Consider the following 24,939-nt stretch of genomic DNA (forward strand, 5'->3'; position numbering starts at 1 on the left):
TCCGAGCGCCTCCGCCCGAACCACGAGGCGCCGCCGATTCCGCTTCCGGCAGGGCGCAACGGGGCAGAGCGGCACCGGCCGCCCCTGTTGGGGACAGCGCCGCCAAGCGGCCGGGAGGTGAGAGCGCCTAGGGCGCGCCGCCGTGAGGGGAGCGGGGCGGGACCCGCTGAGGGACCGAGCGGGACCGGGACTGGTCTAGGAGGGACCGGCCTGTGGCGGCAGCACCGCCCCAGGCAGCTCTCGCCGGCTCGGGCCCCGCCACGGCCCTGTGGGACACGACCCGTTCCCGTGTGCCGGATCCCGCCTGGGGCTGGGCCGGCCCGTGTGTACCTACAGCCTGGAGAGGCCGTCACGGGTCCAGGGGCGGCATTCGCTGTCCTTGTCCCTGGTGTCCATCACTGTCCCTATGCCAGGTGTGCCATGGCTGTCCCTGTCCCTGTGCCGGTGCCAGCCGTGCTGTGCTTGTCTCTGTCCCTGTGCCAGGTGTGCCATGGTTGTCCCTGGCCACTGTGGGCCACCCCCTCTGTGTACAGCCCGGCCCATGCCCTGGTGCTCCCCAGATTCTGGCACTGTCCCTGTCCCAACAGGAGCCATGCCTGGGCGCCCCTGCCCTGCTGTAGGACAGCAGATGTGTCACCTGTGAGCTGACAGGCTACCCGCGACCCGGCTGCCACCCGAGTGCCTCACTCGTGTGTAGGGGCAACCTGTGTCAGCTCCCACCAGTGTTCAGATGTGACCCCATCCGTGTGCTGACACCTCTGCCGTGCCAATGTCAGCCGTGTGCAGATGCCAAACATGCGCCCAGACATGTCCCTGTCCCCTCCTGGCCTGGCACGGCTCAGCACGGCCTCACCCCCTCCACCAGGACCCAACACAGCTTTTTCCAGCAGAACAACTCCTTTATTTTTCACATCCCCCTGGCTTTGGCCATTTCATTTTCACCATATGGATACAGGGAGAGGAATTGCTCAGCATGGAGAGAACCAGGGCTCACCCTGAAGACCTCAGTGGCCAGTTTCCAGATGTAGCAATGGCTTTGCTGTAGGTTTTGGGGAAATGGTTCTTTCCCAAATGGGTAAAAAGAATGTGCGTTATATTTATGTGCTTTTCTCTCTCCTGCCACAATCATGTAATTGAAAATTTGAGCTGCAGTTGCTAATCTCGTCTGAATCAGTCATCTACATAGATTGGACACCTTTTAACAGGAACAAGACTAATGTTTTGATTCCGAGCCCCAGGCATGATGATTGGCGGGGAAAAGCAGCCCCTGGAAAATCAGAGCAGAGGCCAGCTGGAGGCCCAGGTCAGAGTTCGAACCGACTGTGTATGTGTTTGGATTTTAGTTTGTTGTACTTGGTGATCAGGTCCAGCTTGCTGTGCCCCAGAGTCATTCTCTTCTCCGCCCCGTACGCACTGTTCTTTTCCTGCAGCACATCCTCTGGGAACTTGTCATAGCAAGGCACTACGGACTTTTTATCCCGTTTGAGGTGGTTGTATGGGGAGAAAAGGTCAAAATGGCCATGTCCCGGGCTCTGTCTCTTTTCTACCCCGTAAACCATGTTCTCATTTTCAGCTGGCAGCTCCCCAGAGGTGGCCACAGGTGCTCTCTGCTTCAGGCTGCTCCCATTGCTGCTGGTGCCCTCTGACAGGGACTGCAGTGGCTGCCCTGCTCTCGGTGGGGAGCAGTGGCTGCTGCTGGCCTTAGTGTCCCCCTGGTCACCAGGTTTATTGGAGTAAGGCTCTGGCTGCAGGAATGTCCTTGCTATTATGAGGTTTGATTTGGAATACAAGACTGGGATGGGTTTATTTGGAGGACTGTTTGCCGAGTCTAGTGGTTCTTCTTGCTGTTTAGGGCAAGTGGGCTTCAGGAATGTGTCCTCCTTCCCCTTCTTATTGCCAGAATCAGAGCTGGAATCTTGCTTTTCCTGGTGTGCACTGCAGCTGGAGTTTTTCATGAAGGGAGACACTTTTATGCTCCTGATGCTCACATTGGAAAGGCTGCTGGAGGGGCTCAGGGTCTCAGTATCATTTCCCTGAGTGGGTTTTAGAAGACAGTTGTCAACTTTTGAGGTATTCCAAGAAGAGAGACACGTCCCGGGATCTGGCACACAGAAGCTGGTCACTGCTCTGGACTCTGCGTACAAGAACCGGAATTCCTTCTCAAACTCTGTAACAATTTGCCCGCGGAAGTGGGTCACCAGGCCAGTGTGGACTTGGCTGCAAAGCCAGGTGAAACTGCAGGAAAAGAAACAAAACACATGTTAACTTCAGTTCACAGAGTGCCAGAATGCCCAGCATGGATTTTCACATTCCAGTGATGGATTCCTACCCGCTTTGTGAGATTGCTCATGGACATGAATGTGCTTATCAATAAGTACAAAAGAACAACCCTAAAGTGGTTGTTTGATTTCTGCTCGGGGTCCCCTGCTCTTCACTCGCTTCGGCAGGACCTGTGTTCTCATGTCCTGATATCCATGATGGGCTTGTAGGAGCTGCCTGGGCAGGCAGGAAATGAGGAACTGCCTTGAGGAGTGGAGGTCTCCAGAGACTACAGGAATACCTCAGGACAGGAAGGATGATGATGTTTGCTACAAGTATTGCTGTGGGATTCCCAATTGCAATAAAAGTTAATTCTTGGCTCAACAAGTCCAATCCCTGTCCTCACAATTAAGTGTTTCGGGATGTTTTGTGGGAGTTCATCACATTCTACCCTAAAACCAAACTGGTTTTGCCTTAGCTGGGTAAAAACTTTCATTAATTGCAACTCTGCAAATTTTCCTTATCTGTTTAACCCTACCTCTTGTTTATGCCCAAACTGTAACCTAATTAGCTCTTCCCCAATATAGGTACAGATTGTAACCACATTCTCTTCATCTTCCTTTTTCTGATTAAGCAGGGAAGTTCCTCTCCAGAGTGGGATCCCCAGGCTCCTGGTCATCCCAGTCATCAGCTGATTTTTTATTCTTGCTGTAGTCTAACCAGACCAGTACACTGAATGTGTCAAATAAACCAGAATTTTCAGAGGTGGCAGTACCAGCTGAGGGGGCTGCGTTATTGGCTGCTAAAGCAAGACACTGATTCTGAAGAGCTGGGTAAAATTACAGGAGCTCCAGGAGAGCAATTGTCATGAGACAATACATTCTCAAGTAAATGTAATTTCAGGACAAGATACTGGCACTGTGTTTTCAGACCTCATCAATGTTTAGCTCGCAAGAAAGCCATTTGGGAATTTCTAGTAGGAAACACAGCTCCTGGCCAGTCCCTGAGCACTCTGCAGTTGTTTTGAGTCAGACTGGTGTTTAGTATGTTGACACTCAGCAATCACACACCAAAGAGAAACATAATATGGGAAAAATACTCTGCTGCTTCATATCAAACCAGGTAAATTAGGTAAGAATGCAAAAGTAGTAAAAGAGAGAAAAGATCTTTGTGGGTGGCATGAAGAGTACTCAGAAATACCATCCTGGAGGCTCAAAGCAAACACATCCCTTCACAGAGATATTAGGGTGAAAAAATCAAACCAGAAACTCCCTGGGATTGCTAAATGACAGAGGAGAAGATCCAGAGAAATCATCTTTGAAAAAGGTTGGGTCACATATTGCAAAAGGGGAAAGAAGAAATATTCAGCTTTTTTTGAGGCACATGGTGCATGTGCAACAGGAGTGTTCAGATAACTCCTCTGCATCCCTTTACTGTACAGGAGCTTGGGCTGCCCTGAGCCCCCTTGGCACAGAACACAAGGGAGGATCAGTCTCCTGTTGAGATCTCTGTAGAAGAGATTAGAAAACATCAACAGAGCAGATATCAGCACTTGGGCAGGAGCAGGGATCATCAACATAAGAGCATCCAGGGAATGCCAGGATGAAATAGCTCAGCTCCTAACCAGGCTGTGCTATCTCTCACTTGAAAGGGCTCTGGCTATCGGGAGAGTGGCAGGGTGCTAATGTGATATAATGGTTTTTATGTTATAGACAATTAAGTCTCACAAATTAGATAGACATAAGTTGTGTAGATACACAAATTAGTAGAGACTCTTCTAAAGAATACAATTAATGGCCATATAGGAAATATGAGATAACAAGCTGAAAGGCAGCTTTGGCAAAGGAATGTTATCTCTCAGAAAGCCGTGAGAGTTCTTTGAGGAATTCCAGGAGTCCAGACAGGGGAGTTTTCATGGTTCAACACTGTCAAAGGCATCTGTCCCAGGGCACTTCCTGGCTCCACTGCTGCCTCTGGCCCTGGTTTGGGCATTCCTGTGTCCCACTTTCCCATGCCGACCCAATGAGATCCTGCTCACTCTGTGTCATGACAGGATCTGGAAGGAATCATCCAAGTCCCCTGGTGGCACAGCCCTCCTTGCCACAGCACAGGTTTCCAGGATGTGAAATGAGGTCTTGCAGCCATGGCTATTCCCATCTCTGCAAACTGATAAAGAACATTTTCTTCCCTGACTGGCATAGCCAGGGAATGATTTCTGGTATAAAAATGAGGCACTGGATGAAGTTCACAAGTTAAAAATCGAATACAGACAGGAAGAAGTGCTGTGCCTTGCACAACCCAACACCCACGTGGGCTTTGCAGCTCCTCCTGCTGCAGGCCACCCTGGATGCTAAAAGATAATAGGAGCTTCCAAGAGCTGCAGGATTTTCCTGACATTATTTTTCCCCTATAACAAACAGCTGCTCACAGCCGTTCTAGATCACCCTGGGACACAAGGACTCAGAGAGGACGGCTGTAGGGTCGGATCCCCTCCGTGCCTGCTTTCGGGCTCTGCGGGAGCGGTGCAGCTCAGCCCTTGGCCGGGAGATGGAGGTGCAGCATCACCCCCTGCCCGGGGCTCTGCCGTGCGGGCCGGGGCAGGAGCGGGAAGAGCACCTGCGGTGTTCCACAAGTCTCCGTCTCAGCAGCATTTTCGACACCCGGATTCGTTCGCTGCGTGCCCCCCTGCACAGCCGTCGCTGCTCTGGTCTCACGGTGGCCTTTGCCTGTCCTCAGCTGTTTGAACAGGTGACTCCACATCTCCACACTCAGCCTCTCTGCTTTAGCTCTTTCCAACAGACGAGATACCAATCTGCAGCAGAAGATTTTTTTCTTCTTTCAATAGTTTCTCAAACTCATTTTTATTGCTCTTCTGTCACTTGGGCTGTCAAAGCCATTCTTTGTTTTCCATATGCCAATACAAACTTGTGTTTTGTTTTTGCTCATGGCTAAATGCATGTACCACATAACATTCATTACTAGACCTTTGATTTCAAGTGACATTTTCTTTGATAAGGTACCAACAGCCTGCCTTTATTGCAGCAACTTCTTTTAGCTTGCTCCCAACACACTTGAAATAATTTCCATTCCTTGATTCTCATCTTTGTTTTGATCCAAACCAGTGCAATGTACTCACTAATTTGGGCACCCATGTCTGTTATCTCTTATTTCTTATTCATCCTTCCAGCAGCAGACCTTGTCTCTTTCTCCTGGATTCACTTTTTAATTACACACCTGAGGACTTGCTCTTCCCTGCTTCGGTGTGCTCAGCAAGGCTGCGCATCACTCATCTCCTGGCAATGTCACTGCATTGCTGCATGTGTCACCTGGGGTTCCCTTGCTGATGCACTGTGCTTCCCACTCCTTACACACTCCCTTTCTGCTTAATTAGAATTTCTTTTTTGAGGTGAGTCCTCATCAAGCTAGATCTGAAAATCCCTCTTCAAAGCTCTTTCCTCTTGCTTGGGCCATGGACACCTGTGAGTATAAGCACCTTTCTGTGAAAGAAATGCCAGGCTTCCTTTAGCCTCAAACCCATGTAACTTTATCTGTCCATTGCCAAACACTTCTGTACTTCAGTTTTATTTCTCCTGAAGCCATGCGTGGAAGATTTTGCACTCTTGTAAACTTTCGCCTCTTGTTTTTTGGTTTCAGCTGCTGTGTCAGCTTCAACCCCAGATCTTGAGTTTCTCCCTACAGCAAACACTGGGCTCCTTCTTCTCTGTGCCCATGGCAGGACACAACCATACCGTGGCCATCTTTCATTTTCAGCAGGGAAATTTAATCTCCTCTAAGGCAACTCAGCCACATAACTCTCTTTCAGGCTGACAATACCAGTCTGGTTCTAGTCTATATTTCCTGTTCAAGATCCTGTTTAGCTCTAGCTCCTATTGGCCCTTGGGTTCTTCTCACCTGCTGAAATAAGTGAATATCTTAAGTGCTCAAATAAACACTCTATTTCTTGTTACCCAGAATAAACCTAAATAGCTATATACTTAATTACATTTAGGATTTTAGATTATTGCTTTGCCTAGATACCTCAGTCTAGTTTTTTTCTTTTATTTAGAAGAAATATCATGTTAGTAAGTGAAAACATAGGAGTTGAAGAGCCTAAACTGATTTGCCTGCATTTGTTTAAGATAAGAGCTGTGAGCTTGGCTTCCATATTTAGAGAGTGCTGCAAAAATGTGCTTGATCTGTACCAAGAGACAGCATTTTTTTAATTTATCCTGATATGTTTATCAGAATAAATTAAAGAATCATGGAATCACAGAACATCCTGAGTGGGAATGGACCCACTGGGATCATGCAATCGAACCCCTGGCCCTGCACAGACACCCAACAGTCCCACCCTGGGCATCCCTGGCAACTCCTGGAGCTCTGGCAGCCTTGGGGCCGTGCCCATTCCCTGGGGAGCCTGGGCAGTGCCAGCACCCTCTGGGGAAGAGCCTTTCCCTGATGTCCAGGCTAAGTCCCCTGACACAGCTCCGTGTGGCTTTTATTGTATCAATGAATAAACCTGTGAGAGCAGAGGGACAGTTACACTGTTTCTGCATAGTTGGATCCTTTTCTTCATTGCTCATCTCCTCGTTGCAGAGCTGCCAGACTGGAGTGACCCAATGGACAGCAGGGTGCTGTGGATTGCTACAGACCAAAGCTGGGATGTGTAGAGGGTCACACAGTTAGGGATCACCCACTTCACTTTAAAAACAAATGCAAGAAAACTGTATTCTGATAAAAGGACAGGATGGAAATCAGTGACACTTGGGTAAGGAATTAGAATCAATGGAGAACATCTGAACAAATAAAGCTTTGTTTAGAAAAGTGCATGGTGGCTGTACTGGGAACTTTCTGAGCAGAGTGCTGATGGTAAATAAGCCACGTTGAGGGGGTGCTGAGATACTAAGAAGGCAGAAAACAGAGGAAAACAGAGGGATAAAGGGAGATCCTGCCAGGCTGAATGGGGACCACAATGAGGAGAGTTGCTAAAACTGCATTTTAGACACTATAAATGACTACTTGTTGGTAAAACTAACCAGAAAGCCAACAAAAGGAGAAACAACATTACCAGTTCAGAGAGTTTCTCTGGGAAGTTCACTCAGCAAAAAATAACCATGACCTAGCCATATCAAATATTCTTTCAGAACCAAAATAATCCACAACAGTAATGCTTAACTTCAAAGAGAAAGTGAGGAATGCTATTAAAAAGAAATTTAAAAGAGCAATCAAAAAGGTTAAATGCTTGAGGTGGCAAGAAGATTGTTTAAAGATGCTATGTTAGAGTCTCAGAGAAAATGTACCTATCAAAATAAAGACATTTTAAATCATCTAAAAATCTCACCATAGTTAAAAGGTGCATTAAATGAAAATATTAAAGCAGAAAGCCTTCATAAAATGAAGTCAGCGATTTTCCAATTATAAACCAGAGAATAACCTATAATTTAATATTGAACATAGTAGCAGAGGAATGGAAAGTTTTAAATGTGAACCTTTTAAAGAGCTCCTGGAAAACTGCAAACCAGCCAGTCCTATTTCCATACTGAACAAACTGGTAGAAGCAAATAGAGAGTAAAATGATTAGATACATAAATAACTATAATCATAATGCTGAAGACTCAGCATGTTTTTGTGGAAGGAAGCCATGCCTCAAAAGCCTCTTGCAGATCTTTGAGGGAGGCAGCAAGCACACAGATGTGCTTGATATATCAAACTTGAACTTTCAAAGAGATTTTGACGTGGTCACTCAGCAAAGACAATTTTTGTTGTTGGAAAAATTAAGTGATCAAGAAATACATACAAAGGAAGGTCTTCCCAACAAGTAGCAGCTGATTAAAAATACAAACACTAGCAGTGGGTTCCATTTACCCATTGAAAAACCACAAGTTTTGTACTGGGATCAATCCTGTTCAACATGTTGAGAAAAGTACTAAAAAACGGTAGAAACTGTCCATGTCAGACCTCATGACAAAATTATTGTGAATCAGAAGAAAACTGTATAAACAGAAGCTGCAAGAGGATTTTATGGTAAGGGGAGGAATATGTGACAAAATTATGGACAATTAAATGTCAATAAATTCAACCTCTGGATACAAGAAATGACTGGAAAGCCAAGGATACTTCACCAGGAGATGAGATGATTCACACGAGGGATTATAATGGAGGAGGACAAAATCATGGATGCAGCCAAGAAAGTAAATAGGAAACACTGTTTTTCTGTGCCCAGGTTGTGGGAATTTGGGGACATCAAATATAATTTTCTGGCAGCAGGTCTTCTCTAAACACTACAGACCACTTCTTCACACAAAACATAAATTAAACTGCATAACCCATTGCCAGGGGGTATCGTGGAGGCCAGACACGGTGGGAAAGAGTGTCCTACAGCAAACTGAACATAGAGAAGCACATACAACATAAAACCCCAGAGTTCTGAAACCTCTGATCCTTGCACACAGCATTGCTGGACTGCAAAACCTGCTGCTGGGTAAGAACATTCTTACCCTTTTCCCTGTATCATCCTGAGACACCCCTGGTTCCACTCTGGATCTTTGGCTTTACTCAGTAACGGTTCTCATCCTTTGCATCTGGCTTTCCCATCTGCAGGGACAGTAATCTAAATATCTCCTATACAGGTTGCACTATACCAGAAGCAGACACCCTGATTTTCTGCGTGAAAGTGTTTCTGACAAGTGAACAAACTCCCCAAGAAGAGACTGTCTCTGTTAGTCCGGAACATCCTGTGCTTACTGGCACAGCACAGGATAAGATGTAAAACCCTATTTAACTGAAATACTATCTTCCAGAATTCCAGAAGTTTCAGCTCTGCAGAGCTCTGTAGAAAGGGAGCACATGAGAGCCCCCAGTCCCTGCCCTTCACAGCACAGGGAGGAACTGACCCAGAGAGCTGCACCTGCATTTTGAGCAATACCCTGACTCTGGGCCACAGGGAAATCAGATGTTCCTCCAGCTGTACAGTTCAATCCAGCTGACACATGCTCAGCTTTAGTCATCCAAAAATGAGTGATCCTGATGAGTTATGCAATCCCTGCCCCTGGAGCTAATGGAGATGGATAGAGGGATTTAAAAGATGAGTATATGTGACATGGGTTAGTTGTGGGCTCAGCAGTGCTGAGGGAACAATTGGACTCAAGGCTCTTAAAGGGCTTTTCCACTTGTGATTCACTCCATTGTTTTTCAGTGTCTTAGGATGGTAAAAATGCCACTAGACACTATTCTCCGTGTTGTTTAGAGATTTGACACAACCAGTTTCAACTATATACTCCCATTTTTCATTCATTTTGCCTGAGTTTGATGAGGTGAGACCTCCACTCTTGGAGATGATGAAGTCAACAGCAGAGGAGAAGGTGCAGCTTGAAGCTACAGCACTGATGAGGACACTGGTAGCCTGAGGGTCCAGCATGTGCTCACAGAGAGATGGAAACTGAGAGAAAGGAAGAGGGAGAGCAGCGTTCAAGGAGATCTGGTGCAAGAAGAATAAAAGTGTTGACAGGACAACAAATTCACAGAGCAGGCTTGTCCTGAGGAGCTGCACTGTTTGTGAAGGATCATATAATGTTCAACAGTGTAAAAATACTGTGGGGAGGATCTGTAGATGGAAAAGTAACTAAATAGAGTCTAGTAATAAAAATATAGGACAAGAACAGTAGTCCTGACCCTCTGATCAGAACTGTGGAGAACAATGTTAACTGAGATCACAGAGGCTGCAAAATTAGGATGGGCAGCAACAGGGGGAGATTTCATCCATTCATACACATACAGGTTAATGCTTCACTGGGATGAACCATGGAGAAAAACTTTTTGGAAGCAATAAATGATTACATGCCAGAATTAACTAGTCTAAATTGTTTGACCCACAAGAAAAGATGTGATTCAGGATGTGGTCTGGAATGGGGCATAAGACTTGGTTCCAGAGGCAGAAGTGGAAGAACCTGTTTGTAAGAATGATCACAACACCGTTTTAACTCTTTAGTGGAGAGCAAGCTAAATAAATGCAGCATGTGGAGGTTCAATTTCAAGAAAGGTAACTATGTAAAAATGCAGCAATCTGTCAAAAAGAGCTGAAAGGGAGCAGACCAAAAAGCCCCAGGATGACTGGGGCTGTATGTTGTTCACAAATGCTGTACTGGCAATCAAGGAATCATGGGCTCTTTTGAGGCCTGGGTGTCACAAGAGTGATGGCAAAGCCACAGCTGAGAACCTCAATGAACTTCCTGCATCCATCACTGGTGCTGGTGGCACTGAGATGTGCTTCACTCCTGTGTATCAGCACCACCAGGAAGGCCAAGGGCTGAGAGGTTCCCCTCTGATCCCACCTACAGAGAGGGCTCTGAGTGCAGTCCTGAGGCTCACACACCCCTGGAGCTGCCCTCTACCCTGGGGCATGCAGAGCATGCTGAGAAGAACAAGATTCCTGCTAGCATGGAGAATCGCAGCCTCTTGGAAAAGGACAACAGGGCAAAGGGAAGCCCAGCTCACCAACCTGCTGGAGTTTGGTGAGGGAGCCAATGAGCACATGGATGCCCTCAGGCCTGGAGGGGTGCAGTGAAATTCCCAGGCTTGCAGGTGATCCTCAGGTCCTTCAGGTGGTTGGATACCTCACTGAAGGTGAGCAAATCCAGAAGAACCTCACAGAAATGAGCAAGTGAACAAATATGTGGCAGATGAACTTCAGTAAAGAAAAATATGGTGTATCCATTGGGGAAAATTATCTGTATGATGCTGAACCTGGAACAGCTCAGGAAGTTGTCTGACATCATCAGCTCAGAGTGCCACAGTGACTAAAACATGCAGTGAGTGTTGGCCCCTGCCAGCAAGGGCCACAATCACAATCCAGAGTCTGGGCATCTTTGAGCCCTCTGGAAGACCTCAGTGCAGCCTATCAGGGGGGCCACATGCAGTTCTTGTCTCTGCACCTCGAGAAGGAGGTAGTGAGGTCACAGAGGGTGCAGAAAAACAGAATTAAAAAGGCTGAGGGATGCAGCAGCCACTGTATGAGGAGAGACTTCTGAAAATTTTGTGGTCTTCAGGTAAGAAAAGGGCAGGGAGGGTGGATAAGATGAAGGTTTGGAAAACTGTGAAAGCCCTGACTGAGGTGAATGCAGGGCAGCTCTTGAACCAGCATGCAGCACCAGGAGTTACATTATTCGGTATTTTGGTAAGGATATTTCCTCAGTGTCACCAGTCTCTGCCACAGTAGTTGCTATATTTTCTTACCTGTATGTACCAGCAAGAACTTGGTCACAATCAACCAGGACAAACTTCTCCAGAACCTGGCCTGCAAATTTCTTGCCTGCTTTGCTGTAGTACGTGTCTCCGCTCAGGCACCTTATGCGCATGTTCTGAAACCAAAGCAGGGAGAGTTGGTAAGGGGCTGTGTACTGAGCTAAACTGAGATGTTCCCTTGTGCATCCCTCTAGCTCATGCTCTGCTCTGAGAGGTAGAACTCAGCAAGGCATTAAGTATTTCTTGGCTCCTACATACCAAATATTTTGTCACACTGCCTGCTTCTATGGGATAAAAAACAGCAAAAATTAACAAGTTGCACTTGAGTGCAAATTCTGGTTTGAAAAAAAATTTGGAGAATCCTATGAGCCTACAGATCATTTCTGACATATGTAAAACTATCCAATTTCTTCCAGATTATTAATGATATTCAGCACCCCACTAGCTGGTGGCTCTGCATTAAGTAAATTTTGATGCATAACAACTAGCTAGTTTCTAATCAATAGAGTGTGCTGCTCTGATTTTATACAATTACAGGCTTAAAACTAAAACATCGCTCAATGAAAAAAGACTTAGAGGAATATCTACATTTTAAGGAATTCCTTTTACCAATACATTTTAAAATTATATTAACATTTTCAGCTGCTATACTCAATTGAAGCAGACCTGGTGCTCCACTGCAAATACTTCTCTGATACAACCTTGACCTGTAAAACCAACTGCCCAGAATAAACTGGGTTATATGGCTCTTGGTATCCATTGGGAGCCTCTTTCATAACGCAAGGTGTTTGCCCATAATAGAAGCTATTTGCACCTCAGGTGAGGAAGAAAGAAGAGCAGAACAGTCACTGGAAGTTGTTAGTAATCTACTCTGTGTGATACAGTGCCAAACAAAACATCTGGCATGTAAATAAACATCCCCAAGGCTACACCTCGTTGGGGCTGCCAGGTCATCCCTTCCTGCCCTCCAGGCCAGCTCCCCTGACACCTGTCACACCTCTGGTACAGCAGGACCTGTCACAAGCTGTCACCACCTGCACTTGACCGGGCAGACCCCTCTATGGGCAGCCCATTCCTGCCGAGCATCAGCCCAGCTATGGCCAAAGCCTTAGAGCAGCTGGTGGGGCTGATTTGCTCCTGGCAGAACCGGGTGCTCAGGGAATGTGGCGCTGCCCCTCCACCCCCCAGCAGGTTTCTGGCCAGGCCAGGCAAGGGACAAGCACCAGCAGGGATTTGCTGGCAGGTGTTCCCCCAGAGAGCATCCCACACCCCTTCCAGCCTTCCGGAGCTGTCCCTGGGCACCCTGGTGCCCCCTTCGCCTTCCTCCCACGGGGCTCAGGGCAGGGACCCTCGGGGTGATGAGGGAGCAGGGCAGGGACCCTGTGGCTTCTTCTGCTGTCAGAGTCCCCACGAGCAGGAGCGGAGCTTCCCTCCAGGAGCACCGCCAAGTGGGAAAGGCTCAGATCCCACACTGCAGTGAGGGTCTGCAGGTGAGAAGGCAGAAGCAGCAGCAGCAGCAAATCTGCTCCTGACCAGAGCCCATCCAGGCTCTCTCTTGCAGTGGGCAATGGCAGCTGGGGACAGCAGGGAGAGGGCAATCATTTATGATGCTGCCCCTAATATTGCCCCTGTTTTCTGCTCAGGGGATTTCCTGAGCTTCTTGTAGTTTGTGCCAGTGGGAAGCCCACCATTATATCTTCTCCATGTGCTTTTCCACTCTTCTCTTGAGTTCATGGAAACCTCTAGCAAGTACAGAGCTGAAGCTTCAGAATTTTGACATTGTGGCTTTCACTTGTTGGCTTTTTATGTCCCAGAACATATCCTCATCTGCCACACATGAAAAGGGAGAAATCTTTTCCCCATAATGACAGTCTTTGGAACAAGCTACCCAGAGAGACTGTGCAGTCTCCTCACTTGGAGATCTGCCAGATGAGACCAGGTAAAGTGACCTCACAGGTGACACTGTTTTGAGTGGGAGGCCGGGCTGATGACATCTTAAGGTCCCTGCCAACTTGCATGAACCTGTGATCCTCTGAAATGACACCACAAGTTGCTGATCCAGACCAAGATAACACTGGATACTTGGTGAGGTCTTCACCTTATCCTGTGCCCATTCAGCACAGAGATTTTTTTCTTCCAGTGGTAAAGTTTCAGTAATACTGGTTTTCATTGGGAGGAGCTTCCTCCCCCCCCCACCTTCTTCCTGGGGAAATTAAAACAACTTCAGGTAAATTCCATGAATTTGCCACCACAATATTTCTTCACTCCCTTTATCCTTTCCAAGGCTGGGTGAGTTTTTGATATCTGGTTCATTTTCATCATAATCTTCCTCCTCTTGTCAATCCAGATCCCGAATAATCCCCACAAGATGAGAATCCTGAAGTCTTGCAGGAAAGACACCCAGGTACTACTCTTGCTCCATCCAAACAGTAGCTCCAGGTTCAGCAGACAGATGTTTGAAAACTCCAAGTTAAGGTTTCTGCTGTCTCTGCTGCCAGTGCTCCACACAGGATTTTCTGATGCTCAGCACTGGAATTTGCCACCAGCAGACTCACATGTTGTTTTCAGAACTAAGATGCTGGAGGAGCAATTACCCCAAATTCCCCATTCAAACCCAAATTGTCACCAATTATTCCAAATGGAGATTTACTGCCACATCCTGTCACAACTTGGAGGCAGGAATAAAATATGTACCCTCATTCCACTCAGATGTGTATTCAGCCTGCAGGTAATGGACTGCACAGGTGCATCAGGTGAGAGACACTTCAGATGGAGAGCTGCTAGTGAGTCATGGAATGGGGAGCAGGTGTTAATTACCCTTCAAGCACACGACATGACATCAGGCATAACAAAGAGACACAGACATCTCCACAGATATAAACTCATTCTAATTTTAATTTTAACAATGGCTACCTCTTGGACAAGAAGGAATAAAATATATTTTGGAGAGATGAAATTCATCTGAATGCACCAGGTCACTTCAGTGTGGAAGCTCTTTATGAAAACAAACATGCTCCAGCAAGGAGGAGTTTTCCCCAAGAGCTGCCATCTCAAGGGTCAGGATGAAATGGGTCTGGCTTGTAAGAAACAAGACAGGACAGAGCTTCACCAGCACGGTGGAAGAATCACAGAATCATTTAGATTGGGAAATACATCCAAGGTCATCAAGTCCAACCTTGTCAACTGGACCAGAGCACTGAGTGCTTCTCTAAAGAAGCCTCCGTAAATTAACCTTTGTGTAGACAGGTTAAAAATCAGGGAAAATTAGGACACCTTAACTGCATCTATTTAGAATATCCTGTAACACATTGTTTTTGCATTGTTCCTAGCTTATTTTTAGCTAGGAATACCTTTGAGCTAACTGGAAAATTTCCAAGTGTTCCCCACAAAAATGAAGGGAAAATCCATGAAACTGGAGGCTGGAGTGGAGTCAGTGCTCCAGGGAATCCTGCACACCTAGGGAAGGAGCACAGCCAGCACTGCTGACCTTACAGGAATAACAAATGACAACAAAGAATCAACTTCCATTGAGAGGTGGTGGCCAGAAATGGGGATCTGCAGGATACTGGGGTGCATCTCTGAGTCTGCAAGTTCCCAAGAGAGCTTATGGCACTGTCATATTCATTTTTACTGTTTATCTGCTCTGGGCACCACATGCTGGGTGATGGGCACCCACTCAGCAGGAATCAGGATTTTCATAAATCTAAATCATGGGCCCACAACTGAATTGCAAAGCCTAAAAGCAGATCTTAACGTGAGATTTTTAACCTGTGGGTTCAGCAGAAGGAAGTGATGGGGTTTGCAGCAGGACATCTGAGGGGACTCGCTGCTTCCCTTGCCCTCCCAGCTATTGCCCTCCAGGAAATATGGGCAGAATTTAAATCCCTGAGGATTTAGGGATCTGAATATGAGCAATTTTAGTCTTGCAATTCTATGTCCTAGAGCAGGGGCTGTGTTCTTTCCCCCCATGTCCAGATGATACAGGTTCACATAAACTAAATTTCCAGGCCTCCCCCTGCATCTCTGCACCAGCCCAGCAAAGTGTTCAGCAACTCACTGCATCTCATTGGCTCCAGCTTCACACTCCCTGCATAGAAAACTGAAATGAGGACCATAAAACATCCATATATGGGACTAGGAGTCTCCTGCATGCCTTCCTCTGTGCTTCCAGACAGATCTCAATTTCCTAGAGCAAACAGCCTTGGTTCCCTAGCCTGGGACAGGGAGGGAAGGGATAGATTGTGGGGAAAGGGATGAGTCCTAGGGACCAGGCAGGGGGAACAGAACACAGGGTACATAATTTTTATAAATTCCAAGACCTGTTTATCATATCCAGTGTGTGACTGAAAACTTACTGGGAAGCTGTCCTGAGTTAGAGCCATTTTATTGCACATTTCCACAAAATGCTTCAAGTACTCTTCATCCAGGATCAGGTAAACGGGGATGTGCCGTCTGCTTGAGGCCTCCAGCAGGTCACACAGAATTTCCATGTCTGTGAACAGATCCATCACAATTGCTATTACCTGGCCAGGAGAGAAGAGGTATGGGGGGAAAGAAACACAAGAGACTGTTGAAATCTCGTGCCCAAGTGAATTGTGCTTTAAACTATGTGCTATAAACTATTCAAACCTCCTGAGTTACTGAGATGCCGTGGCCAACTGAATGGAGATGATTCTGGACCTTTGTGTTTAAGGTCCAGAATTTAGTTTAATTTGTGGTTAGCTGCCACAGCCCTTACCCTGCTGTGGCAGCTAAAATCAAGTTTTAATAACTGTGAAGACAATTCCCACCTGGATACCTCCTGTCTCATCTTCTATTCACAGAAAGGAATAGCTGAAAGGGTAACGCATGCACAAACTCTGAATTTCAGTGGTCCAACAAGTATGTGTTGCCTTAAGATAATATGCCAAGAATAAAGCATATAAACAAGAGTTGAGACTGAGCAAAATCATTGTTCAATCAGCAAGAGTGACTCTACATGACTAATTAAGATTAATACAAAAAAGTACAATTTTTTTTTCAAGACAGACACACTACCAGGTGAGGGAGAAGGTACTGTGATAAAGTATGTGCAAATCCTCGTGTCAAGATTAGATCCTAGGGGTGCCTAGACAAAATCTGAGAATAATGTGTGTGGAAAGGATCCCTCCCCTTTCCCTGCTGGCAGAACTCCTGCTCATGCAGCCAGGGATGCAAGAGATGGGTATGAAACCTGACAGGAGGAAGAAGGAATAATGCTAAGATTATTAAAAAATAAAAATATATGTATCGCAATAAAGTGAAGATAAGGTCTTCAAGGAAGAAGTTTAAAATAGGAAAAGAATTTTAAAGGGAACTGCCAGTTCTTTAAAGAATGAGGTTGAAAAAGACCATGGCAATCTATCCCACTGTGGAGATAGAGTGAGAGGCAGCAGAATGTCATGGCTACATGAATTCTACAAAATCTGGAATGAAAACGCAGAAAACAGAAGGTAAATCATGACAAGCAGTTACTACACGTGAGTTGACCCAAGACCAGACAATCCAAAGTATAGAATGACCTGCAATAAGAACAATGCATGAAGGGAAATCAGCCATAAATAGATTCAGATGGGGTTGGAGACCCTGTTGCTCTGTTCCTCAGGGAATGAAGTTCCCAGCAGACAACGCTGAAGGGACCCTTATTTGGATGAGGAAGTGACTGTTGGGATCCATCTGTTGACTGTCACTGTCAGGGTCAGGGGGATGCCTTGGAGAAGGAAGGAACTAACAGGAGAGCACTTGCTGAGCAGGATAATTTGTCACTGCACCTGAGGGTGCAGAGCACCTGGTGACTCAGACCTTGAAGCATCAGCAGTTAACACTGAGAACTCATGGCAGATGGCAACACACTGCATGATGGAAAAGGGTAGGGGAGGATTTACCATCAGCCAAACTTCTTTTCAAAAGCTGAAAAAAAACCCAGTAAAACTACTGCCCAAGTACTTTGGTCCAAGTCTTACCATATCATAGTGAATAAGGTAACTGGTGCTGGTAAGTTGGGTGTATAGCCCTGATTTGTGTTTCTGCACCTGGCAGAGAATGCCCAAACAAAGATGACTCAAAGCTCACTAAATTTGGGAGTGAAGCTCCAGTAACCTATTCTGCTTCTCAGTGCTCATGCCCTGCACCACACCTGGCAGAGAAAACCCAGTCAGCCCTGCTGCCATCGTGCCCCCACGAGGAGGGAGCCTGTGCTCCAGCACCTCTGCTGCCTGTGTTATGTGCATGGCCACAAATGCAGCTCTCCATAGTCCAAATCACCCCATGGATCTCACCCCTGCAGGGTGAGCCTTCCTCTGCCACTGCTGCTCACCTGCTGCTCACCTTCAAACCAAGAGCTAAATGCAGCAGATAGCAGTGAGGTCAGATTTTACATGTGCAGTGGTTCAAGCTGCAAATAGGAACAGGGGAAATTGCAATCATGGCATGGGGCTGACCGGGAATAGCTTCAGAAAAGAGGAGAGGAGCTCCAAGTTTAACTGTCCTTGGATTTGTGCTCCAGACTGCCACAGTGGCCCAGATTGCTCCCTGCCCAGCAGCTCCTCTGCTCTGTTTTCATTAATAAGCTGCCTCGTTCCAGGCTCACACTCATGGCCTCAGAGCAGTCACAGGCAGAGTAGGGCCCCTGAGCTTCCCTGTGCTCTCCAGCCCAGTCTTCTGCTTGGGGGCTGGCTGTTCAGCCTGTCCAGGCCATGGAGAGACCTTTGCACGGAGCCACAGGGGAGAGGACAGCAATGTCAGAAGGCTCCCTTGGGGACTGAGCCCTTTTGCAGATGGACAAAGATACCATGGCTCTGTTTTGTCCTCAAAACCCATCCCTGTGATGATGCCCAACACACTGTCATCGGTCCTGAACATCTTGCAGGAGACCCCAGGCCCAGCTCACCACAGCAGGGTTTGGGGAAGAACCTTCCCAGAGGATGGTGTGATCCCAGATATCCATGTGGGACACAAGGCATCTGTCAAGAGCTAAAAATCATTCCTGCTGTCAAGGCCAAAACCACATCTCCACCCTCTCACCCTGGCCCTGGCAGATACAGGCTCTAGAATCTGACTCCAAAGGGCCCCTCTTCTGTAGGCCTTGTCAGTGTTGTATTCCCAGAAGCCTTCAAGGGTTTGGCAAACTTCTCCTCTCTTGAAACGTGCCCATCTCATAGAGAGCAGAGTCAGCCTGAAGGAGCTCTGCAAGCACCGAGAAGCATCTTCAACTTCCCAAATTAAGGTTGCTGCTGGTCTATCAGCATAAGGTACCATTGAGACTCACAGTATAAAAGGACTTTGCCACATCTCTCCAGGCTGTCCTCCAGCCAAAGGCCAACTGCAATTTAGCCAAATTTCTTTGATGGGTCACACATCCTCTGATGATGAAGCACCATGAAAAATGATGGCCCAGACCTTGTGTGAAGCCTCAGGCAAGTCCCTCTCCGCCAGATTTCACCTCATGATATTTGAGCTCATCTCAAGCTTAGGTTTGAGGCAGGTTTGTCCTGGGGAAGTCTATCTGCTTGGGAAGTCAGTGTGATGGAGTCAAGGAAGACCAAAGCTCCTTTTTCCCCAGATCCCACATGCTGAGGGGCAAGGCCTGTACCCGGGATGCACAGGAGATCCACACCACTTGCTTTCCTCTACCAGTGCTTGCAGGCTTTGGCAGGGCTGGTTGCCACAGTTCAGGCTGATCCTTGCCCCAGACCAGCACTGCTAGGGCCTCAGTGCTCCCCGTGAGAGGATGGGGCTGAGCAGGCAGCACACACAGCACAGAGTCACCGTGGCAGCCAATGCCAGGCTGGATGCAGCGAGAGCCCCAGGCAGCAGGGCCAGCCTGTGCAAGCTGGGTGCAGCCCTGATCGTCACACTCAGCCTTTCCAAAGCGGGTCTTGGCTTGGTCTGGAGGTGGAGCAGGCTGCAGCTCTGCTCACACCTTCCTTCCCAGTGCTCCCAGTGTGCAGCACAGCCGGTGCTGGCAGGAAGGACAGAGCCCGTGTGTGCTGCACTGGGCACAGAGGGCAGGCTGTGCCCTCCCTGCAGGGGGAGATGCCTGTGCAGGGCTGCTCTTTATAACTGTGGGTATCCATAAGGGCTCTGAGATCAGCACATCCTTTTGGAAATCAAAGCAGGCAGCTCTTAAAATAACATCAGATCAACCCCAAAGCCAAGAAATTTTGGGGGAAGAAGACCCTGGAAGTTTTTTCCCCTCAAATTCCCTAAAGCAGTGGGAGTTCAGTATCCAAGTACCATCTGCAATTCAGGCTCCAAACAGCTCATGTCTCACATTTAAAGCTTTGGGCATTCAAGTCAGTCAGACCATACAAACCTAAACCTGTGTCTGTGCCTCCAGCCCCTCTGTGTCAGTGGTGGGGGCTGCAAGGCTGGCTCGGGTCATCCCTACTCCTCACCATGCCCACCCCAACCTCTGAGCCCATGGCTTGGCCTTGGCAGGTTAGGATGTTACAGACACAGCTGCCCCACAGGCTTTAAAAAGATTCACACCTTGCCATTGTAGGGTTAAACCATGACATTTCCAAATGCACTTCTGGAAACTCACAATTCAGCAATTACTGGAGTCATCACTTTAGGAATTACAGCACTTACCAGATCCCCAGTGGGGTTTGCCATCTGTCTGGTTTGTAACCAGCACAGCTGGTTTTACTGGTATTTGCCAATAGCAGTGTGGTTTGGGTCATTACTGCAGTGGTGCCATTTGATCTCTTGCTTCCCTGGGGACCATCAGAGACCCTTCTCCCACCAGGCACAGACAGAGTTCAAGGGGCACAAGAGGGGTGAAAAAAGCAGCATGGACAGTTCAAACCAGTTTGGAGCTTATCCAGCAAGAGCAAAATTTTACTAGTATTATCAAATGAAGGCAAAGGTGTGGCTGTGCTGCATCTTCTTATGTCTGCAAAGAGAAAAGCTCAAATCTGAACATCAGTCTTCAAAGAGAACTGGCTAAACACAGTGAAGGCAAAAGACCAACCTCACCAGCCAAAGATACCCATGAAACAAATGCTCCTTTTGCTAATTTGTCAGCACAAACATGCTGTTGCAAGAGATGTCAGCTGATGTTGTTCTGTGTGACTCTACCGGGAAGAAGCAAACAGCATTTCAAGACACACACCTCCTTGGCTGCAGGACCTGGGAAAAGCAGCTGGGGATCTCAACATCTTTCCCACATCACACCAGCACTGTGTCCCTCATGGGAGGAGAAACTCTCTAAAAGAGGGATTTATGACAACAGCTAAAATTCTAGTGGCAAAAATATTGGAAACGTAGAAACAGCAGCTGCAAACCAATAACCAGGCAGTTCTCCAAATGGTTCATACTGGCACTTCAAGCAAAGGAAGTTTTTACCTCTGGTAGTAGCTCTTTTGTCAATTAGACACATAAGTAACATCCTTTTGGATGGTTTGTTGAGCAAAATGACTCAGTATGTACTTTAATATGGATAACTGAGATTGTGACTGAGCTGGAGTTGCCATCAATCATAGAGTTAATCATGGGAAGCACTGGCTAGAGCTGCTAACCCAAAAGCCAGTAGAACACCAGTAATAAATCAGTAAGATACTTAAAAACTCGTTCTCACATTTTGCACAACAGTAAAAAACACTGTGGGAAACCTCCAACTCAAACATGAAGGGCAGAAGATTGTCAGGTCTTTGTCAACCCAAGCAAAGAAAGCAACAAGCTCAGAATGTACTGAAAGTACAATAAAGCAGCCACTGCCCAGGCAACTTGCCCATAGAAACTGAGAAGTTCTTGTGAAGTGAGAAAGCAGCAAGATGTTTTTCCTGTGTCTTAAAGGATCATTATATCACTGAAGATCTGGGACACGTGCTGAGTGAGGGGAGGACACTTCTTGGTAGTCATTTACTCTGTGCATTCTACCATGACTGTGCCTTAATCCCCACTCCTGACAAGGATGGGGTCAGTATCACAGAACGTTTCAGATCATTTAAGCTACCATAAATCAGCTGCCTGCAAGGACAAACAAAGCTTTTTGTCACTTATTTCCTGGACCAAAACTTCCTGTAATTGCCTCTCAGATGCAGTGGAAGCTCAGGCATTTAGCAAGGGCTGCTTACAACTGAGCAGCAGTTCATGTGGCAAAATGGTCTTTTTGGCAAAAGAAAAAAGATCCCCATTCACCTCATATCAAACCCAAACTTCACTGATATCTGGCTCTTTGAGGATGCTTTAATGCTGTGCAGCAATCTGAGCTGCTGGGAATACATAAATTCATTTGCTCAGCTCAGCTGAGGTTTATAGAAGAACACACTTGAGCTGCAGTGATCCAGGTGATTCCTTATCTCCAGCTTTTACACAAGCAACAATGAATATAAGGAGTGACTGAAGTTAAATAGGAAACTACTGGAGTGATAAGAGGAACTGCCAGAAGTGGACTGGTTAAAGTGAACTTTGCTCTAAATGTTTCTTCAATAACTCAACACAAATACTACAAAAGAAGATTGATGTGAAACAGCAGAAAAGAACCATGAAGAGAACAAAAAGCTGAAAATGTGTCTGAGATAGTTGTCTGAGCTGCTGCTTTCACACAGAGTACAGTGGCAAAGCGAAAGAAACAACAAGCAGCATAATTGAGTGAATAAATTCATGCCAGCATTGTGCTTGGTAGGCAGGCACTATAATCATCCAGTTTTTATTACATCCGAGGGTTGTAATAACACACCAGAAACTGTGCAATGGGGAAAAATGGGCTGATCTTACTCATCCCTGGGGAGGCACAGACATCAAACCTAAGAGACAGGATTCTAACTTAATTCAAACCACTGGCAGGGATTTTCAGTCCCACAAATTTACTCAGGTCATATGTGGTGAGGTCCTGGCCTCGGTTACCCAGAGAAGCTGTGGCTGCTCCATCCTTGGTAATGTCCAAGGCCAGGGTGGACAGGGCTTGGAGCAACCTGGGATAGTGGAAGGTGTCCCTGCCCATGGCAGGGCATGGAATGAGATGGTCCTTAAGGCTCCTTCCAGCACAAGCAAAAAATTCTGAGATTTTCTCTGTGACAACAGCTCACCAGTGATATTGTCTTGTCCAGCTTAAAATGATGTCCAGGGCTGGAGAAGAGCCCTGGCTGTGCAGAGAGAGGAGAGCTGGGAGGACACACAGAGCTAGGGACACACAGAGCCAGGGACACTGCAGAGCCAGGGACACAGGGCTGGCTGGGACACACAGAGCCAGGGACACTACAGGCCCTGCCTGCACGCCACTGGGCTCTGGGACTGCTGTGCATCCCTGGAGCTGTAGACACAGAGAACCTGCGAGGGCACTGCCTGCATGATGTGAAATCCCAGGCAGAAAGAAATGACAAGGAAGGAAAGGAGCAGAGCAGCTACAGGTCTGCTGCAGGAAAAGCAATGCCATCATGCCAGACATGGAGAGAGCAGCGACAGCGTGGAGCATGTGGTCACAGGTGTGGGAGCAGCCCCGGGCGCTGTGGCACAGGGCTCCCCTCAGGGACACAGCTCTGTACATACCGTCCGTGCCCGGCTGATCAGAGACCGGACCAGATCCTTAATGCTGTTTGTTTTGTTTCTTTGGAAAATCACAGTGGCCTGAGTCTGGCCAGACAGCGTGAGGAGAGGAGTCCCTGGCCAGCCCAACTCCAGCTCCGGAGGGAGCACGTCTGACATGAGGGGGAAGTAGGTGCCCGATGTCAGTTCAGAGTTGAGGGACACCCTGTCTCCAGTGTCCCCATCACCGGGGTCAGCTTCTTTGTCTTTCATTGCACTGGGGTCTGGGAAGCTTTGGTTCCTCTGATGGCTGATGTATTCCATGTCCAAGGCAGACAGAAATGGCAGCTCCCTCTCCTCGGCGATGGCGCTCAGGTAGCCGCGCTCGCCCTGCTCGAGGAAGGCATCGATGGCCAGCCTGGCTGTCTCGCTGTGCTGGAGCACCAGCGGGGTGGGCTCCCTCCACCACGGCTTCTTCAGCTGCTCCAGGCGGCTCTTCAGTGGCCCAGACACCCCTTGCTGGCTCCCATAGCTGCGGGGAAGCTGGGGCCTCACCTCGACTGCCAGGTAGTTGAACATGACTGGAGCTGCTGATGCCGAGAGGTGTCTCTCCTGCTGGATTAGTCCTGTGTCCGTCTTCACGTCGTTTCTGCCCCTCCTGCGCTCCTGAGCTCCTCCCAACAGGTTCCTCCAGGATTCAGCATAAGCTCAACTCCTTAATCACCAGGTACAGCCTCCCACTCTGGGGAGGAGCCGCCTTTTCCAGCTCCCTCGCCCGGCTTCCCCAGACACACACACCTGGTACTCGGGGCTCAGAGCGTCCCTCTTGCAAGAGGAAGAATATCAACTCTTCAAGCTGCTCCTTCCTTTTCCTTGTAACTGATTAATCTGCTGTTCTCCCCTTCTCTTCCCGTCCCTAGAGAGGTCCCCACCCTTGGCCTAGCAGGCTCTAACCTGTTTTGTCCCTCACTGTGCTCGCAGTGGAAATGCAGATGCTGGAACTTGTTCCTGCTTAAAATTTGTTCCAAATCAAACACGCTGCTTAGTGTCAGTTATAATGAAACACGAATATCCCAAGTGGGTAATCAGACTCAGCAGAGAAACTTACTCATCCCTGAGCCACAGATAATGCTCCTCCTTAGTATTTCTTGGGATCTTGGCTCTGCTACACCAGAACTGTCTATTTCTTGACGCACAGAGTCATGGTGTTTGTAGGAATCCCAGCAGGAATCTTGGTCATTAGATGCTGCAGGCAAGAGGAGCAATATTTCACATGCTCATTTAGCATCTCCCTGGAAATCCTTCAAGGACATTCAGCCTTAGGAGTCTGGTGCTGTGTGAATGATGATACTGCCCACATGCTGCTTATTGGGAATTAGTTAATTCCAGCTTCCCAAATGCATCATGGAGTTATTTTTGGAGGAACAGTACAGGCAGACATTGCTATATGAATTAAGGCACTGTTTAGGAACACACCAGGAGAACACAAGGTGTGAAGAACTGCAGAGGAGCAGAGATCAGCTCACCTTGGAGCTACTGAACTCCACACAGGCAACCAGGGAATGAAAAACTGGCTGGAGAGTTGATGTAATCAATTAGCCTTTTATGTACAAAATCCCCTGGGATTAAATTAAATTAAGTAATGTAAAAGCTACATGTGTGCCCTGGAATAATCATGGGCATGGAATAATAGTCAATGGAGTAGGGACAGCCATGCCTGAGTGTGAACCAGCACATCCAGACACCAGGCTCTAAAACAGCTGGGATGAATCATGTCCCCAAGGGACTATCACTCTCCATGGACTACAGCTGAGTGGGATGGTTAGTTTGGATTAGCTGTCTGGTCTCTGGATGCCTGAATTCAGGATGAAGCCTCAGCAGGACTGCAAATGGCAAGAACACTGCATTGATTGAATCAGAAAACAGAAGTTGGCTGCCAGTTGGCTGTGAGCA

The 24,939-nt window shown here is 47.5% G+C and overlaps 1 protein-coding gene across 1 annotated transcript; it reads right to left on the reverse strand.

Annotated features, from left to right (window-relative positions):
- Nucleotides 1–962: 962 nt before the first annotated feature.
- Nucleotides 963–23,690, reverse strand: FAM83C (family with sequence similarity 83 member C). Its single transcript, XM_058814936.1, is given in 5 exon segments — nt 963–2,235; nt 11,491–11,615; nt 15,855–16,022; nt 23,011–23,643; nt 23,646–23,690. Coding segments are annotated over 5 exon segments (1,902 nt in total). The 3' UTR covers nt 963–1,304.
- Between the last annotated feature and the right edge of the window lie 1,249 nt (nt 23,691–24,939).

Source organism: Ammospiza caudacuta, chromosome 15 (genome assembly GCF_027887145.1).
Source record: "Ammospiza caudacuta isolate bAmmCau1 chromosome 15, bAmmCau1.pri, whole genome shotgun sequence".
Taxonomy (NCBI): domain Eukaryota; kingdom Metazoa; phylum Chordata; class Aves; order Passeriformes; family Passerellidae; genus Ammospiza; species Ammospiza caudacuta.